General features: G+C 43.7%; 1 protein-coding gene across 5 annotated transcripts in view; it reads left to right on the top strand.

The window, feature by feature from the left end:
• GOLGA5 (golgin A5) overlaps positions 1 to 20,482 on the top strand; it is an 800,028-nt gene that overhangs the window by 98,923 nt on the left and 680,623 nt on the right. For 3 of the 5 annotated variants that reach the window (XM_069637743.1, XM_069637742.1, XM_069637747.1), the window contains one exon: positions 19,253 to 19,854. In XM_069637743.1, coding sequence (XP_069493844.1) covers positions 19,275 to 19,854 — 580 coding nt within the window. In that variant the 5' untranslated portion in view covers positions 19,253 to 19,274. Of the gene's footprint in view, positions 1 to 8,295; positions 8,442 to 19,252; positions 19,855 to 20,482 lie in introns of all 5 variants that reach the window. The other 2 variants (XM_069637746.1, XM_069637745.1) reach the window with 2 other exon arrangements.

The following is a 20,482-nucleotide window of genomic DNA, read 5'->3' as shown; positions in this document are numbered from 1 at the left end:
TTAATTTCAACCAAGCGGACATGTTTAAAAAGCTGTCTATCACAACACCTAGAACCCTCTAGGACAAACAGATGATTTCTGCTTACTTTTTTGAGAGATGCAGTGTTTGTTTCTACGCCTATGACACAATTACATGCATGTATGCAAATGAGCGTTCAGTTCCACCAAAGACTACTGAAACACAGCAATCATTCCTCTGCCTCACGTTTTACACCTAGAATGACCTGACCTGCTGGTACAAAGAAATCTTGCTATGGGTATTACAGATGGACCATTAGTACCCTTTTCATCCGTACCAATTTTTGTCGGTTCTTAAATCTTTTTTTTCACTTATAGGTAGGGTGACCTGTTCAAAATGTCATACATCTCTTGAACTGCTATGAAACACTTTGAGTGCTGATTTTATTTTGAGCTAAATTCCCATTAAGTTCACCAAATTTGGTAAGCAATTGACCTAGCCAAATCGAAAATTTGGCAATGTTTCAACAAAAAAAGCCTTTCATGTCTCAAATTTTACTGCTTCTTTTTTTCAAGATGTTTGGCACACACCTAGGCTATAGGTTTCAATTTGACATTGATTTAAATGTGTTTAAACTAAAAAATAGTCCATGAAGTTGACTGTTTGTTTTTCTTCTTGGAGTCTGTCAGACTGTGCAGATCTACAATGCAAGGTTTGATACTTGTGATATCATATGTTGTGACATCATTGCGTGAGTGACATTCTCTACGCGCAAAGAGTAGGCTGGAACAAAGCAGGAGCTGTACAAATGAATGGAGTTGAATATTTTTCCTGCTGGGTGGAGACTATGACATTAAAAAGACGAAGTCAGGATAGGCTGGGAAATGTCATTTAATGTGAGGAAACGGCTGCAAACCAATAAAATGAACAGGATTTAGGTGGGAGTAAGGAAGACTACCCGAGACACTTAGCAAGCTTGACTTCCTCCGGGGCAGAGCTGGAAAGGAAGGGGCCAGAAAACCAAGGACCAGCATCTGACCAAGATGAATCAGGGATCTGTTCCCATCTTCACGTTGTATTTGAGAATTCGTTCCTTTTATAAGCTTAAATTGAACTTCTAAAGTCACATTTTCCCAAGGTTTTAGTTAGGGGTTTGAGTGAGCAGGGTTGTTTGCAGGCTATCCTCACGTCTGTTGACTTGTGTTGGATACACATTGAGCCAAGTTGTGGTAAAAATGTGGGCCTAGCGCAGGTCCTCTTTGTTCTCTCCTTTATTTCTAGCCAGTTAAGTAGTCTAAAACATACATCTGATGGATGGTAGAGAATGTTCCATCAGGTAGACTGTTGTTTTTATCATATTTGATAGTTTTTCATTTGTTACCTTTTAGTAGCCATGGGTTTTAGCTGTATGTTTTTGATAGGTTTGCCAATGTTGAAGTGGCGTCATGTGACTTCTGGGATGCCTTTCCAAACTGCACCAATGGGAGTACATGTTTCTAGTCTTTCCGTGTCCTGTTACAGATGGCTTTTCACATGAGAATAAGCTGTAGGCCTTGGAACTCTAGAAATTAATAGGAGAAACTCAGCAATTTCTTATTATTCGACTGCTATTTATAATGCTCATAGATTTTCTTTATGCAAGAACATAATATACACAAATGCTAAATAGAGGGGTAGAGAGAATAGGCCCTGCACAGGCAAAGCCTACCAAAAATATGTAAATCCCCACTGAGCGCTGCATGGGCATCTACAGATTTCACCTTGTAGACTGAGCAGCAGAGGTTGTTGTCTGGCTCTTGCCCATGTCGGAAACCAGGAGGATCTCCCTCCCTGAGTGGAGCGTGCTAGCTGGAGGCCTATGGAGCAGCTTAGGAGATGATGGTGGCGGCAGCGAGTCTGGAGGGGAAACCAAAGGAATGGGGGGCAGCGGGGAAAGCGTTTTTGTTTGTGTATGCTGTTATTAATCAAGGGAATTTGTCCCTTCTCCCCAAACGGGAGCCCCCCCATTTGAGACTAGGAAGGTGAGCCAGCCAGGCAAAACACTTGCCAAGGGGATTGGACAAGCGGGATCTCACTGGGCGAGGGGCGTGACCTCCCCTTAGGGAACAAGGACTTCCAAGTGAACACGTCTATAACATCTCCCTTAATACCAAACAAGGTTGAACACATGGGGCCTTTTTAAATGTGCATGGTTTGGTGGCTGACCCTCCTTGAAGGTCGGAACCCCAGGACCAATGGGACTATGTCTCTCGTTGTAGCGAGAGACATAAAAGGGACAAGACCCTTTCTCGGAATTGTGGAGCCGGTGCAGAACTAAACGACCACTATATGAGAGCCCGCTGGAGAGAGGTTGTGCAGAGCGGAACCCGCTGACGCACCCCGGAGAGGCAGGACCACGAGGGGATTCTGAACTGTGTAAAAAGTAGAAAATACTGTGATGGTTGTATATGGCAAGGCCGATTCCTCCAGAGGGGAATATATCCGGCTGGGAGTCAAGAGACCAGTCTGTGCTGTGAACCGTAACCACTCACCTGAAGTAGAGACAGCAGGTCCACGTGTGGCCACAAACATACCTCCATGAATCTGAACCGTGGAGGGGGTGAACGAGAGACAGCAGTTGGAAAAACTGAGATTCTTACAAATCCAATTTGTGCAATTAAGGGGCGAACTTCTACAGTTTACCAGAACTTGGTGGATGGGCATAGACGATCACCCTAAGAGTTTGTGTTGAAATCCAAGGAACCTGTTAGTTTGAACTGTCCGAGAAGGCAGGTTCAAGAGGAACATTTCCAGAGACATTGTTGGGAGGGGGTTTATACATAAGCCAGCATAAACCAAGCAAGGGGAACTAAAACCACTTCTCTAAGCTACGTTTTCTTTCTTTTTTTTTTCCTTTAGTAGGGGTAGGGCCAGTTAGAAGAATAGCATAGGTTTGGACAGAGGACAGAGTTTGTGTATGATATCCTGACAAGCACCTTTTCTTTTGTTATTTCTTTTTAGAATAGGGAACCACCACAAAAGCAGTAGGGATAGGTGAAGGCTTTTCTTATACTTTAATAAAACGGAGAAAGTTTGAACAATGTCCAGTTGTCTACGTCCTATCTCTGACCTACCACAAAGCTTGTGCAGTGTGTGGGAGGATTGTAGGTACAAGGCAAAAATAATTAGTATCCCATAGCACTTTACTACGCAATACTTTAGGTTTGCTAATTAAATTGACACTTGCGTAGCACAGCTAGCTATTTAAAAGACCCTGTGCAATGAAATCACAGCTCACTATGCATACCTCTCTTGCCCTCAGGGCTCTCTCCACCCTATTTTTCTCTGTTCACTGCAAGTTCAAAGGGGATAATGGAGAGAACAGTGGAGTAGATGATTACTGCTGCACTGTAAGTGCCAAACTCCTCTGTCGTAGTGCTAGGCAGGAAAAGTTATTTCTTTTTCAAATAATTGCAAATCAGTCATTATTGGGGTGAAATTTGTATTGAGCTCTTGATATGTTCTCTTTGGAAAAGACCAGTATGTTAACTTAATTTTTTTTAAAAAGACAGTCCTGCAGTTCCATTCCTGAAAATGTAAGTTTTTATATAATGCACAATTACAGTATTGCTGCTGTAAAACACTGCAATGTCACCCATGTTTTTCAGTAAAGTCTAGGTTAGTGTATCTAAATCTAATAGTGTCAACTAGATGTCATTTTGTTGGGGAAGGTGCATCATATTGACGAGTGAACTACTTTGGAATATGTATATGATCACACGGCAAGTGATTTTGATTGCAACCTTAGGTCTGTGACCAGCTGGGTGCATACATCTGTGCAACTGGTGCTCAACCCTTGAGCTGATCCAAACTCATCAACATTATATCTCATCACCCTGTTGCTGCATACCAGCAACCCTGAAAGTGAGATGGCTGCAAATTACAAAATTCCACAGTTTGCCCAGTTCTCTACCTGCTATGCCATTCACTCTGCTTAGTCTCTTACTTTCTTTCCTCTTACATAATAAATACAAAAATCTAACTAGATGTTTACGCAAAGTAGTGGTCAACAGTTCCATCCAGTCTGTACATCTAAGTATCTACTGCTATGATACCATACACATTAGTTAGCCTCTAGAGCTCGCTTTGCCCTACGATTATGATTGCATTATATATTTGCACCTGCGGGAGAGAGCTGGCCAATATGGAGGTCGGGAACAGATGAAGTAGCCAACCGCATTTCTTGACGAACCACTGTGCCACTGCCCATTCTTCACACTGTCCTTGGAGACGGTTCCCCAGGACGAGTCTCCACTGGAGTGCCACATTTCAACCACCCTTCCTACTCGCCTGCGTATCTCCTGGTGCACTTCCAGCTCCTGGAAATAGTTATTTCCAATGGGGACGGATGGATTGTGCAGGATCTGGTTGCCTTAAAAGCAATCAAAAAAGGTATCGGCACCACAGATAGTAGCTCGAGAGAGCTAATGACAATAATAAATACTGCTTTCATGGGTGCGCAGGGCTCTAATGCTGCGCTTGGGTCTACTGGCATGTGCTTGAGAACCGTTGGTGGCCCAACCGTCCCCCAAAATGGTATTTTACACCATATTGAAAACAGTTGATATCAATGACGGGAAAGGCCATCTTTTCCACTTGAAGTTGACAATTACCCTGCCTGACCCAACACCATGCTACGTACGAAGTCTCAGGCTATGACTTTTCTTTAACATTGTGAAAGTTTTGATTTATGAAACTTCTCCTTACCTCAGCAAATGATGGTTCAAGCATACAATATACATGACACTGCCCTGTGTAACACCATCTGCAGATAGCAGCACACAGCTGTTTTCAGAGCCTTTTATCATATATGTTTATATATTCGTGTCCATTCATGCATCTAAACCTTACATTTTACAGACCCTCATCTCACGTATGTCTTGCATCAGGCAGTGCATACAAATGCAGGGTTTGACATTGCTGGGAGCTATTTAGCTTCTGGGTATACCCTAGTTAGCTTGATTCCAACAGCTATCAGGTTCTACTTTTGGCTCCCCAAACCAACTGGTGCCAGACAAACGTATCTCTCTGACATTCGCTATGTATGTCTTGGAAAATTGTGTACAGGTGGTTAAGGAAACCTCTAGGAGACATTGGATGCAGGATTGGTCATTAAGTACTGGACACAAAACTGCACGGAGAGAGTGAGGTAGCAGCAGAGATCTTCAGGTTGTGGCAGTAAAGAGACAGCAGTGATTTGTGTAATAAACATATGTACTGGTCTGTTTATGGATGTAGTAGGAACGATTATTAGTGACCGAATGAGAGGTACCAAAATAAAAACTGAAAGGAAGGAAATGTACAGAGAAAATAACTGGAAAAGCAATATGAATAGGATGTGAGAAATGTGAAGCAACGTTGCAAGAGACTGATGGGAATCAACAAAGTCTATTATAGAGCAAAAGACAACAGCGTAGAAGTAGAAACATGGCTTTATGGTATGTGCATGCCACAGTTCGAAAATAAGAAATCACGTTCCACCATCTATCGGGCACTGCAGAGTAGCTATTCTAACATGTATGCATCTCTCGCTATACAAAAGTAGCATTTATTTCAATCTCTGCATTTATTTTACTCTTACCGTGCTTCTCCATATTTTAGTTATCCATTAAACGTGCACCATCTTGAGAACACATTCATGAAACGTTCCTTTAATAGCTCCTGGTTACTTTCAGTAAATCCCGGCCAGGGAACGATTTCCACACCAAGGGACTACTTCCAGCTCCTGCTTCATAAATTCTAATTTCGACCGATGAAATGCGGTACTGTTGCTCATTTAATGTCGGGAGTATAAACAACTCCTGGTGACATTAAAAATATTAGTAGAAAATTGCTAATCAAATAAATGTGTGCACTAATCAAGAACAATGCATGTCAGTGATGAAGACGCCTGTGAAATGACATTTCCCCAAAAATGCACCCTCAGTAAAATCAAACACTTTATCCAAATATTCTAAGATTGTCGTTTATAGTATAAAATTATACCCCGCCTAGAATATTTAGGGAAAGTATGTTAGGGGTCAGGAAAAAAGTCACCTACCTGGAGACTTTTTCCAGGAGACATTATCATATTGAACGAAAAAATGTAATTAGCAAACTCTGCTTATCAATTTTTGAAATCTAATGTATGCCTTGAGGCATTTATGAATGTATGTATGCATGGGTGTGTGTAATTGTGCGAGGGTGTGTCTGTAAATGCACACATTAATGAATGCATGCAGCCTGAATGGTGAACATGGGGGCGAGAGTGCGAGCAAATGCTCTGGGCGCTCGTGTGAATGACAGAGAAGCTTTATGGGTGCTTGACTGGTGGGTGGATGTGTGTGTAGCTCTGTTTATGTCTCTGAGTGTATGTATGTTCTGTGTGTGTTCATATATCTGTGTGCCTGTGTGTCTGTCTGTCTGTCTGTGTGTGTGGTGCATTAACATTTTATGACAGGTTTACTGGTGGTGTTGAGAAAAGCAAAGCCAGCTAATTTATGTGAAGGAAGGTTTGGGGTGGTGGAGTGTGCTACAATGGGATTTGCAGGGTACTGTTGTGGCATTGAATTTTATTTTGAATTTGCATAAAGGGAAAAATCAACGTGATGAGTGGTCTTACATGGGGGGGGATGTTATTGTTTTACTGGTGTTAAGGTCAAATGCAACATAAGGGTTCTTACAGGAAGACCATGTTTTCTTACTGTAGCATGGCTTTTTCTTTTATTGGCACTAAAGCAAACCCAATAAGTGTATGTTCATATGTTCGGATGCTGGCATATTTTGGCAGGGCCAGCATGAACATATTTTGTTATAGTATCATTACTGGCATTATGGGCAAAGCCAACATGAGTATGTTCTTAATTGGGAATGCTAGCAAATAAAGGTGCACCAGAATGGGCATGTGTGGGCACAATCAGTTTGAACATGGTTTTTACACTTGCAGAGTACTGGCATATAGCGGGCAAAGGCATTATGAAAATGCATTGTTAAATGATCCTGTTCATTGTTGTGACTTTGCATCTAAATGGCTTTTTTCATGACTTACCCTAGGAAAACGGATTGTAAACTATGTGGCTTTTTACCAAATGTATCACAGAACGTGTACTGTAAAATGCACCATTTTAACCCATAATTTCCAAATGTTTCCGGGGGTAAAATGGGTGGGGGGGGGATCCCCCTTGATTTGTTTTGCGCTTCCTCACTACATTTGGTTGCTCCTGCATTTCGGCCAGGTGCAGAACAAGCCTGCTTCCCTCTGTGGGCTCCCCTCAGTTCAAGGCCCTACTTGTTAATTAATCCTGGGTACGCCTCTGCATATCGCAGTATTACATTGTGTGTTGGTATATTGAGTATAAGAGGCATCATGTTGCAAGTGTAAATGCTTGTTTTAGGGAGAAAGCCCTGTAGGGACATTTAATTACATTTAATGTTGATCGTTTACTCAAGGTAATGCAAGTGGGTTCCTAGGAGTTCTGGTTGTAGGCCCCGTACTGTTTTGCTGACTAATAGTAAGCCTACCAGGTGTTCATGGGTAGAAGGTTTAATTGCCATAAGGGCATACACCAACACTCTCTTTGAAGCCCTGTGTCATGTATAGCACTATTCTCTGCGGCAAAAGCAGCCACGTCTCCAGGCGGGTGGTATACTGCCTCTTTGTTGGAGGTTGTGCCTCCGGCAGGCAGGATGAACCCAAGTTTTCATTGAGTGCTTATTAAGTGCTTATTAATCAATATTTTACCTTCCCTTACTGGTTGTCCATCGTCAGCTCTTTGCTTCATCTTAATGATATTCCCAATACCCTCTCACTGATAATGAATGTAGCTCAACTAAATGATTTCTCCTTGACAGATGCATTGATTGTTCCCATGTTTCTCCACAAGGCGCTTTTGTTTGCCTCTGCTGGAGTCTGGCTTCAGTTAAACATTGCATGATGATGATGAAGATGATGATGAGTGGGGGTGGTCAGAAAGTCACTGAATTCTTGTTTGTATTTCTGTAGTGTTGTAAGAGATAATGCTTGAGATTAATTTTAGTGGTGCCTGGGGGAAGTTTATTGTAGTTTCTTATTTAACTCACGGTTGTAACAGGGATGTAGAAGATGGCTCTGGACTCTCCTCCTTTAGAGGTGGAAACCCATTATTGGAGAATGGGTTCAAGCTGTGCATTGAGGGAAGTAGGGCTTAGTGACTGTTTTACAAGTTAAATGTTTAATTCGACGGCGGCTTTAGCAAAGCTCTGTTTTCCAAATGTAACTGTGTACAAATGCTATGAAAACAGCTGATTGAAAGGGAACCTTTTCTTTTTTCTACCAATAGGTTACTGAGATGGCTCCGTCGCTCTGGTTGTCAGCCATGTGCTTCTGACCGTAGCTGCCTGTCACTGTGACCAGAGTATTCACCTAAGTTAGTTGGTTGTGTCAAGTCATCTCTCTTTTTTTTTTATTTTTTAATACGCTGACGAGGTGGGTTTGTTGACGTAATTTCTAATGGTTTAGAAGTGTACCAAACTTTGAGGGGCAACTTGCCCGTTCATGACATCACAGGCAAGGTATGCCTTAAATATGTTACCAGATCCAGCTTAAGATATACAACCCAACGTTCCCGGCTTTGTGAAATTTGAGAAATTTTTATATTTACTATCGGCAGTCCTACAAATAGGCAGAGTACCATTGACTTTTTACACATTTAAAAACGAGCACATTTTCCAAATTAAAACAAATGGGGAGTAAAACTACTAGAAACAGCTGACACATAGGGGTCTGTCCCCTAATTCCATCCATAGTGCTGCGTGCATATTTGGATCAGTGGTACCAGAGGAGTAGTGCCACTAGAAGTAGCTCTAATTATTGTTACTGCTTGATCTGAAAAGGAGGTTTAAGGTAAAAATGCTTTTTTTAATTTCCAAGAATTACTAGGTCCAAGGAAGTATGGATTACTATAAGTTATCTGGTTTTGATTTAAAATATATGTTTACTTTGCTAAAAAGTACCCCATTGGGAAGGAGGATTGCATTTTCACTCCCTAAAATATTTGCACTGCCCTCCTCAGTCTGTGTGATTTTAAATCCATGCTAAATACAGGGTGATGATACTAGGGTGACCCTGGAGGTCGGGTGCCACTGCCTGCTCCATATTTCTAGGCCCCAAGGAGGTAGATGTGAGATTCCCAGTCACCCCATCCATCCCTACCCTCTGTGCAGGAGACCAGGACCCCTAAAAGCCCGGAGTCCTCTGACCTTAAAACCCCTCAGACCTGCAACAGTTTTTCCTGCAACCGAGGGGAAAATGGAGTGGGAAGTAACTATGGACCCACTGCCTGTTGGTCATGCTAGGGAGGAACAGACCCCACTGTTGTCCTTAGACCCTCTCCCATTGCCCCCCCCTTGGAATCATGGTCGCAGTGAGGGGAAACAATGTAGTCCCCTGGAACCAGCAGGAGACCTGGACACCCAGCTTCAGTCATAAATATACCTTCATGTGCAAGGACCACCCGCTACCGGTTCATGCAAAGACACCTAGTTAGAAGGGTAAGGACACTTGTGTTAAGCAGGGTGATGCTTATAATGCAAGTACAACTCATCCTCAAATATTAGCAGTACCCTTTTGTTGCAGGCCACAGGAAAGGTCGATAGACTTAGACTAAGGGAAGAATGCCTTGGACCAACACAGTGATCACCCACACCTGCAGTTGCCCTTGGGACTTTTGTGACAGGTCACTTCAACCGAACAATGTGTATTTAAAGTCCTGGTTCTAGTGGAGATAATGTTTGTTCATTAGGCCTCCCAGAGCAGCTTGTATCCAGCCTGCATTTCTGGAAATTCTGGAAAAAAGCAGCTTTGCACAAGGAAGCAGACACTTACTGTGGTGAATCGTGGGAATTAACCCCTTCTCCCCAAGGGGTTGTGCCCCCACCCACCCTTGTGAGGTAAGGAGGTGATCCCGCTCTGCAGTATCCTCCCTAGTGGTAGAGGCAAGTGGGACCTCACTGAGCGAGTCTCCCCCTTTGGAGACTGTGAGAAACCTGAAGGTGTCTCCCCAGCTAGTTCCTGGGGATCTGTCATTCAGGTGGCCAGGACACAGCTATCGCTATTGGATTCAGCCCTGGGGGTCGACCTGTGAGGGAGGATCACCTGGATGGGTGGGGGAGAAGGTCCTCTGGGAGTGGGATACCAATGGGTGAGACACGGTATCTGTCTTCCACACCTTTTCCCACCTCCTCTCACGTAGGATATTCTAAACTACTACCACCCCTTTTCCAACACGAACACTTTCGCATAGCACAAAGGTCAATTGATCAGAATCGCACAAACCTGATGGCCCTTTCCCTCCCCCACGGGGATAAAAGGTGGAGCCAGAGAGCACAGTACAAACAAGGCAGACAGCACAACGAGATGGCTAATCAGGCGCAGCAGTTCAAGAGAAGGAGAAAGGCAGCAGGAATCGAGAGGGTGGCGAGGAGAGAAGTGACCTTGCCCTTTTTGTCCCAGGCCCGCAGAACCTTCGTGGAAGAGAGCCTAAGACTGTGAACAATAGCACAAGTTTCTTCTAGCACATATCAACGGTGCACGGGGAAAGCTTATGCCGATAAGCGGGACAGAGGGAATCTCCTGCGAACCTGGTACCGGCCTTGATTCCAGGAAAGCCAAAAGCCAAGCGGTTCATCACAGCCAGAGAGTCGAGGGGAGAATCGATAAGAACCGAATTGTGTTTAATGAGAAGCGCAAAGTGTCAAGTTTGAACCAAGTTTAATGAACTGTGTGAAGAGCTGTAAAAAGGTGTTAAGTGGAGACCGGTTGCCGAGGGAAAACTGGCACCACGTGGGTGCTAATTCAAGAGACTCTGGTCGATCCCCATCTGAGCAAAACTACAGCTACCAGAAGGCCATAGGAGAGTCGGCGGATCTCAAAATAAGTGAAAGAAAGGGAAGTGAATCAAGCAGTGAGACGAAACAAGGGACGCAAATCCCTAGAAGGGCAAAGTCTAAAGTCCCAAGAAACAGTGTGTTTGGAACTGTTTAAAAAGACAGTAAGATTAGGGTAATACAATACAAGAAGTGTCAGCGCCCATAAGAGGGGGACCCAGGGGTGAAGCCATCACCCTACGTGATGCTGTGATAAACAATTGAAAAGGGTCATCGCCCAGAAGAGAAGGGCCCAGAGGTGAAGCCATCACCCAGCGAACATTGGAAACAAACTTTTCATTTGTTAAAGGAACTTTTGTTCAGTTATTTGAACATGTCAGGTCTTCGAAGACAAGTCTTTCACGTGAAACGAGACTTGATCGTCAACAGCCCTGATAGCTGAAAGTTCTATAGTGTTTCCTGAGAGCTGTCATTTGAACTGTCGTCTTGTGCTGGAAAAGCCTGAGACTGTACTGTGCTCCGAGCTCCCATCTTAACCTATGTCCAAAACATGGGGAAAGGACACCCAAGCTACCACATCCTGGCATATTATTTGAGAACACTTCTTTCTTTTCTTGAGAACTATCCCATACCCCTTTTTGTATTAGTTGTGAGGTTTGGCAATAGGTTTCTTAGTTAAGGCCCTTTTTATTTTGACACAATGCCACTAGGACTGCCTTATTTTTCATTTGATGGTCAACGCTAGCTTCCATCTTAGATATAGGTTTAGATTAGGCGTTTTTCCAATCTGCATACAGCGTTCGTTGTTTAATAAACACCCTTAAACTGTGATCACTTGTGTCTGTCTTACTTGTTGCCACCAGGAATTTCTCACAGGACAAAGGACTCCTATTCTGATGAGGAATTCCCTAAAAACCATTTCAACAATACCACTGAGAACATGTACTACGGAAACATGCATGAACAAGAAACAAGTATGTGTTACCATCTCCCAGAAACTTTAAATAACTCTTCAAAACAAAATATCCCATTCAACTGGTACAAGGAGGATGATGTATGTAGGAAGAGAGAAGCCATGCGAAAGGGAACGATGAAGACCCGGACCTACGCTGGGCAAGTCGCAAGCATATGTCATACATGACGTTGGAGGAGATTGCCAAAAAGATAAGCGTGCAAATTACAAAATGATACTGCTGCCGGCTGTAGAGAGAGAGTTGGACGTGCAGTGTCCTGTGATTAGAAAGGAACGTGAAGCCAAATCAGACGAGCAGCGGTTTACCTGGAGGAGAATGAAAGAAATCGCCAAACGAGGAGCATCCTGGAGTTTAGAGAGAGACGCACACAAAAGGTGACTCAGGGTGGACCAGGAGTTCCCCAAGCAATGCTCAGACCAATCTGCAGACAGAGACGCAGAGGCTAGCAGTTTGGGAAGAACCAAACGACTCTCCTCGACAGTGACATGAAAGAAGAAGCATTACAGTAGCAAGAGAGAACACGCTGACGGTACAGAAAACCGACCCTGAGAAGCTAGAAGTCCCAGTGACGTTTTCCCTCGGAACCCAAGATAACTGAGATCACGGGAGACCGGGGAGGGAAACCAGTTGTACTTGTTCGAGCCAAAGTAGAGAGACTGTGATACTTTAACCAAGAGTATGGAATGAAAATCAATACGGGAATGGTTTATAGTGATAGTTTCAAATCAAAAGTTTCGAAAAACAAGTTTAGAAAACAAAAGCTGTGATATGCTATATTCAACATGCAAAGTGCATTTCTTTCTAAACCAATCCGTCGACAATAGTCATGGATTGGTTTCAATTGAAATGCACTTTACATGTTAAAAGTAGCATTTCAATGCTGTTTTTTTTTTGTAACGTTGAAACGTTAGTTGGAGCTGTCCAGTGCTGTAATTTCAACCCTGGACAGCTCCATGTAACGTTTCAAGGTTTTAGTGTATATTGGGGGAGGGGGTTCCCCCCCAGCCCCCACCAACCCCCACGCCACCCTCCCACCCCCAACCCTATGCCCCAACCCTAACCCATGTTGACGGCACTTTCAAATTTTTTTCAAAGAAATTGTCATTCGAAAGAATGGCATTTTGAGAAAAAAAAATTCAAAAATGTGCCTTTCGAAACTTTTACATTCGAAATAATTACAGGACACCAACGGGAATACTCAGTCTTTTATCAGTAAAGTCCAAGAAAGTAAAATAGAAGGAGATACTTATACATTTTGGATAACTTTACCAGGGAAAGAGAGAAGAACAAATCTCTGTAAAGAGAATCAAGAGGAGAGTCATAGAACCCAAAATCTAACCATGAAGGTGGGTGAAGTGTTCTTTAAGGAGTACACTTTTTTCAGGTGTTTTCTGGTGAAGGCTTAGAAAAGACACTACTGCCTGCAGGGTTCCCACCTAATTAGACAAGACTCTTCTCTGGCAACATGAGAGAGCAGGCAGACTACCCTTTTGTATGTGTATCAGGATGGCATAAGGTACAGTTCTTCAACCCACAAGTACACAATAAAGGATTTTCCACACATTCAATTAATAAAAAAATATGCTCCTTAGTAGAAGTAAATCATGAAAGGCATTTATACATTTCCGGGCAAGTAGTAGGTTTCAGTACAATTCATATTAACACAGATCTGAGAGGCTTCTAAATTCAGCAGAACAATTGATGATGCCAGCAGTAGATGGGAAGACCAGTGCTTTGTACACAGAAAGGCCTGTACAAGAGCAGGAAGATAGAAGTCAAGCAATTTACTTTCAAATATATCTTACCAGCCCAAATCATCTTTACAGCCTGTAGGAATAAGATTACACAGGTAAGCATGTTTAACTACTTTATGGCCTACGAGTGTAAATCACTTCATTAATACCACTGAAACTGTTAATACAATCACAGAAATACTTTAAAAATACACAGGCTTCTCTGAAAAAACTCGGGACTCAAGGGAGACAAAGCAAGAACGACAGTTTACAGATCGGTTTTAGGGTTTTATTTGTTCCAGAAATGTTGTCTATGGAGTTTAACAGGAGAAATGCAATTTCCCACTGTTGGTGAAAGATAAATATATGTTACAATTGATGAAAGTGGGACAATGGCAACCATTCAACCATTGAGGAGTCTGATGGGCCCCTCTTGAAGAGCTCTGGACTCTGGTTAACTCACCAAAGGCCTGCAGAAGTATGGCCACACAGAGCAACCTATGCCCACAGAACAAACACTGTCACAGTCAGGGTGGTGTCATACTGTTGCCTGCCTGATCATGGGCACATCCATGGGGGTGACTAAAGTCTGAGTGCCTCCCTGCGCCAGTAGAGGATGTGGCCTGGCAGTGGGGCGGAGATCACGGAGGGATAGAGGGGCTGGAGGATCTCCTGGTCACCTTCCCTGTGGGATAGTGCTTGTGACTTTGACCATCCCCCCTGCCCCAGTTAGTTGTGGCAGAACATTCTTGGTATCTTTAACTCCACCCCACTACCCTAGTAAGGCTGTGTGGGATAGCTGAAGTAACCCTCTCCCCAACTGAAAGAGGCTGAAGCTCTGTAGGCATTACCAATGTCCTGGAGAGGAAGTTAATTCAATCCCATACCAGTGGTACCATTTGTCCTAATATTGTTTCAGTGGAAACAATGGTATCAGAAGATTCATTTCAGAGATATGATCCGACACACTGTAAACGCCTGTGATCCATGCTTGATATGATGTTATCCAAGTTCAGAGGAGTCTCCTGTAGCTTTGGAGACCCGTACTTGATAAGAAATTGTAAGTTTGCTCTTTTCCGACCGTGGATGTACCCATGGATGAGACGAAATTACCAAATCATTTTCTGCCCAGCAGTCTTAATTTTCAAAGGCTATTGCAAATCTACCACATGCCAACACTCTCTGCACATTCAGAGAGTTTAGAAAGCTTCTATGATGAGTTGCTGCAGCATACCATATATATCCTGAGAGGAAAGGAAAGTAGGGTCCTGTGCAGTCAACACTACAGATGCTCAGGAACGTGCGGGGAAATCTAAGATGGCAAACCGGCTAAATCAAAACATAGTCCTGCCCCCAAAGCACAAAGTGAGGGCAGACCCAGGAAACAAATCTCAATTACCAGACAAAGGTGCAGATACCTACCCAAAGCCCAACCCAGAAGGAGGAAGGGGAACATTCTAAAACAGGGTGGAGCTAGCATTGGGTGGTGGCTGGGTACTAGCAAGAGCTACAGTAATTGCAGGCTGGAAAGATGGAGGAAGTTGGAGAATGGTAGAAGTAGAGACCAGGCAGGGGTGGTCTGCTAAGAGATTGAAGGTGAAGACTGTTACAGAGCTAGTTTTTGGGTATGCGAACCGGGCTGGTTTGTGACTAGCCCATCGCCTGGTAAAGGGTTAGGGAAACCGTAGAGACGGCAAATTACAAGGGGTACAGGACCCTATTTGAAATCTAAGGACCAAAAGAGATCTTTGCGAGACATGAAGGCCCAAGATGGCAAGGTGACCACATAGGTTTTTATGGGGGCCTCCTAGAGGTGGTGAAGCCCAGTTAAGTCCAAGGAGAAAAAGCATCCTGACATATTGGTTTGGGGAGGATCAGGTTTATACTGTAATTTTGCCATTTCTAATAACTATTTCCCTAAATGATACCGTCGTCAACATATGGTTTTGGCATACATCTTGGTTTCAGATGTTTATGTGCCATTGGGCAAAGAAGACTCTCGGCACACAGATATCCTGAAGAAGGTGCCATTTGACAAAATGTGGGTCCCAGGACCTGAGGAAGGTTGCCCAGATTGAAGCCTGCTGTGAGAAACGGAGTACAGGAAGTCTTTCCAGATGTCTGTATTGGGTTTGGCTAGAGAGGACCTCTTCCAGGTTACCTGCTATAAGGATGGCACGACAGCACGAGCAGCAGTATCAGGGAGCATAGAGACCCAGGTTGTAGGAGGTTCAGGTTGGCAGAAAGGTGTGTGTGTGTGTGTGTGTGTGTAATACTCATTACATATATATATACTTCTGTGTGCAACTCACTTGGATGTCTTTCTGTGGTTTACTGTGCTTGAACAGCACCACAGTAGCTCCAGAATCCTGCCTTACTGCATGACCTACGTTACCTTAATTGAATTTGGCTAGTCTAAGTGTCGAATGCTGTGTTCACCAACTAGGTTGACCTCTCAGCACTCTCCCACAGGTCTCATTCCGAAAATTCCTCTTAACACCCGGGTGAAGGCATGATTGACAGAATGAAGGCTGTGAGTCGTGAGTCTCTGTCCTCGTTTGCTTCGTGATTAGCACTTGCTAAGTGTTTCCATATACTCCTACTTCTATGGCAGGTGTTGACTGTCTTTTGCATTTGTTGTGCTTTGGTTAATAAAGAGGATCGACCCATATCCCGGAACCCGCAACCCACATTCCGAAATGATAAAAGCTGTTGTCCCTGTTGGAATGAGGAGATTACTCATTGTGGCTCATGGAGCTGGAGCTCCAACTTATCTGTGTTCCTGTAAGTTATTTTTGTTGTTTGGCAACACTGAACGTTAGCTCGTGTAAGTGTTATCCTCCTGTGTTTCTAGTGGATGGCAAAGGATCTCTTGTCAGGCTCCTGTCCAGTTTCTATACTGGAACTTGTACGCTTGGAGTGTGCTGACTCAGCAATTTTACTGGTCTTGGACCAGAGCTTGCAGAGAATGAAAAATCAAGCTATATTTGTCCAGGTGTCTTAACATTGGGGAATCTAGGTCTTGAGCCTAAAGACAGGTGTGACGGTTGTTTAGATGGCGTCCCCTCTCCACAGGGGAGAACCCCTCTTCATGAGGCTGGGGAGGTGAGGCAGCTAACCAATAGTCTCCCTATGGGTGGTAATATGCAGGAGGATCTCATGGAGAGGGACTCTTCTCCTGGCGATAAGGACGCAAGTGGGAGGCACAGCCCCTTTAAATTCCAACCCAGTAGGCTAACGTAGGACCTGAACCTTATGGGTCTAAACTCATCTCTAAAACCATGTGTTACTATGAAACCTTGAACTACCCTGATGGTTTAGGTAATGAGATGAAGAAATTCCAGATAAAGCTACAAGCCAGCGGGAAAAACACCAGAACAGCTGTAGTCAATTAAATGGATGTTACGTCAGGGGGGGCCCTACTATATCGGGGCATCAGAAACCAGCGAAGGCAGAAGGGTACCATGAAGAAGGATAACGAAGAGATTACTATGAGAGAACCAGAGGGGGCAGTCGAAGTGGAGATATAAATTGAGAATCGGAGAGCGAACGAAGCCGAGAGAACACCCGAAGGCAGGCTCGAGGAAGCTCGAGCAAGAGTCTTGGAGGGTGTGGTTCAAGGGGACACACAAGGACGTTTCACAGGCCGACAGGGTGATGGCCATGGAGAAAGCAGAAACGAAGAAGGGAATATGCATCCCGCATGGAGGCAGAACACCAAACGCTATTCAACTAAAAGCTGGTGGCCGTTGGGAGAGAGGCAAGTGGAACAAGAGAAGGAGTGGCAGAAAACAGAAGTACATTGTTCGTAAGATGCAGGGAAAGCATCATACCAGTCGGCCGAAAGTCAGCCCTACAGAAGGATGGAGATTGGGTCGTTGTGGTGTGACCTGTAGTGGGTGGACCGGGCAGTCCAACAACTGTGCCGAAACCGTTGACCTTATCCGTTCGGACAGCTACCTACACAAATCTGAACAGTATCTAGAGAGGTGGTGGCTGGACGTTCTCTACATGGAAGAAAGGTCAAGTCCCAGGTCCACTACCCGACAGCCAGCTGTACAGGGCCCAACAAGTGAATCCAGACAAAAGTGTGAGAAGACGATTGACCGTCATCCGACATCCTACCGACCTGGTGAAGCACCCCAAACCCAATAAAGGTAATGGGAGTTAACGAAAGTCCAGGAGGGAGTGGACGAGCTGTTTAAGAAACTCTTTAGACATTCCATGGAACTTAAGGCAACAAGGGAGAACAGTGAATAGTATGAACTGAGAACACCTACCTCAGCAATTGAGAAGATACATTGTCCGTGAGCCTGAGACCCCAAATCCATAAAATGCAATTGATGTGGGTTATCTTGGCAACCCTGGAAAGTACAACAGACGGGCCAAAAAGTTTGGAGACTCAGGGATAGTTTTATGCTCTCCTTTATCCAAACATTGAATACCTGGGGAAACCTCTGCCAATGGAGAGAATCATCGAACACCCCCAGAATCATCTAGGGCTGGTCCATCATCACCATCTTCTGTCAACACCACTGTTACCCACTGCTGATTGGTCAACACCAGATCCTGCCAATAAAGTCTTTTCAGCTCATGACCTTAACCTTCCCCTCCTCAAATATAAGACGGAAACCATGAACCAATTTGTTACAGTTCCCAGTCTAGTTCCACAGGAGTGTGGTGCTGTGTAGTCAGAAGGGATTCTGGGGAACTGCTTAATAATCCCAGTGGGGCGGATCGAGAATTGTGCAAAAACCTAGAGATTGTGAAAACCTCTATAATGGAGCAACAAATCTTGTTAAGAACTGTGAAAGACATTGGGAACCAGCCAGGGGAAGGGAGCCATTCTCCTAGCTCCACAAGAACTTTATGCAACTGTTTACTTTCTGTTGAGTTACGTAGAACCCGGAACCTTTGTGGAGCTTTTGTATTGAACAACCCAAGAGGGTTTTGACGCTTCACATCCAGGAGAAGGAGTAATTCTCCTGGATTACGAACAGTAACTGGACTTTATGGTGTTTTGTTGTAGTGACAGAGAAAGAATAGGAGCCTTTGTGAACGGGATGGTGCATTTTTGTTTTGTCTCGCACAGACTTCCTGACTAGCACCCAAGTTTCTTTAATTTAGGTAGTGAAAACCCCTTAGGGTTAGGGATAGATAGGTTTGGTTTTCATTTAATAAAAGTCTATATCAACCCCTATTGCACCACTTGGTCAGTCTCTTCATTCCTTGTCGCCTCTAGGCCATAAATAGGTAATATTGTAAGAGTAACTAATGCATTGTATTCAACTCCACAGACCCACTTTCACCATCCAGTACTGTTCTTTTGAGAGTGCACAATCCGTTGTGGTGGTCACCATGTGCTTTAAGTTAGCAAACCCATCTACACCCATTGTTTTTAGAACCATTGATCAGGTAAATGAGTACTTGAAATACAAACCGAAAACGCTCCAGTTGAAGCTTTATGCATCTTGAAGCAGCTGATTGACACCATGGCCCTCCAATATGTACTTACAAGAGCTCCTGCAATGAGCTAAAGATCTCTCTTGCCAGACCTAATAAATAATGTGGTTGCCAGACCTAATAAATAATGTGGATGAACAGATGTTGTACAAAAAGCTACCTGACATTTTGAAGATTGCATTTAACAAACATGCACTGCTCTTCCTCTGTCACTAATGTTTTTGTTTCTTTTACCTTTTTAGGGATTCTTGGCAAAACATCAACATGTCTTGGTTTTCTGATCTTGCCGGAAAGGCAGAGACACTACTGAATAAAGTGGATCAAGGTGCAGCAACAGCACTAAGCCTAAGCAAACATGGTTCCCAGACAGACCTTTCCTATCATAGCACAGGTTCTGAAGCACTTGGCAATTATTCCGAAACGCAAATGCAGCAGTCAAATACAAGTTTACAATATCAGACCTATGGCAAAACTGGTTACATTGCCTCAGTTGCTGGCAATATAAAACAGCAAAAGTCCACCATTCTTGCTGGTACACTAAATGTAAAGCCTGCCTCCTGGACATCATCAGACACCCCTCCAGGTCCTCCAGGAGGGGTTTCAACTCCTAGGCCTTCCACCCAGTTTGTGAGACGGAAAAAATCAGAACCAGATGATGAACTGCTGTTTGATTTTCTGAATAGTTCAGAAAAAGTATCGAATGGGAAGGCCGATTCTAAAAAGGAGAAAATCAAAGAGCCCATCATTGAGAGTCATTCCCGGTCATCAAGCATCAGCTCTGTTTCTACTAGTACGCCAACCATCAGAACCACAGAGGATGACTCCACCAACATCCAAAGCAATGGTACAGCAGACTTCTTTATTGCACTGGCTAACTTTTTGTATGATCTAGTGTTGATAGATGCAAGATTTGGTATTGTGTGATTTTTTTTTTTATGCTCATCTTTGCTTTGCTGCAGCCTAATATCTGCTGCAATGACCTGCAGTCTGCATCCTGAACAATGAGGATTCTGACACTTCAGCAGACCTCAGTAGTGATTCCATAAACAGCCAAACAGAGAGTGACACAGTGTGTTGCCTAGGGAGACCGTTTCCCCATAATACCATAAATGGGGCTCACAGGGTTGTAGATGTTCTATCTTCAACTTTCAGGTGATGCATTTGCACATGCGATATCTTAGGAATATTGCCCATCAGAGTTGTGGACACACCACAAAGAACTTTAGAAGAAAGATGACAGCTCAAAATAACTGGGAGCTGTGAGCGATTAGTCCCCTTCTTGTGCCTTACAGGTGCAGTTTAGTATAATTGAGCCAATACTAGGAGCTATGCTTGAATCCAAGATAACTGTTGCCATACATACAAATATTAATGAAATTAAACCTGGTTTGGCCACTTGGGATTCTTCTAAATGACCTTCGGAATTACATTTAAAGTTGTGGTTAAATGTTCATAGTATGTGAAATTATTGT

This window comes from Ambystoma mexicanum, chromosome 14 (assembly GCF_040938575.1).
Source record: "Ambystoma mexicanum isolate Mex_15411 chromosome 14, UKY_AmexF1_1, whole genome shotgun sequence".
NCBI classification, from domain to species: domain Eukaryota; kingdom Metazoa; phylum Chordata; class Amphibia; order Caudata; family Ambystomatidae; genus Ambystoma; species Ambystoma mexicanum.
This window is presented reverse-complemented; position numbering and strand designations above follow the sequence as displayed.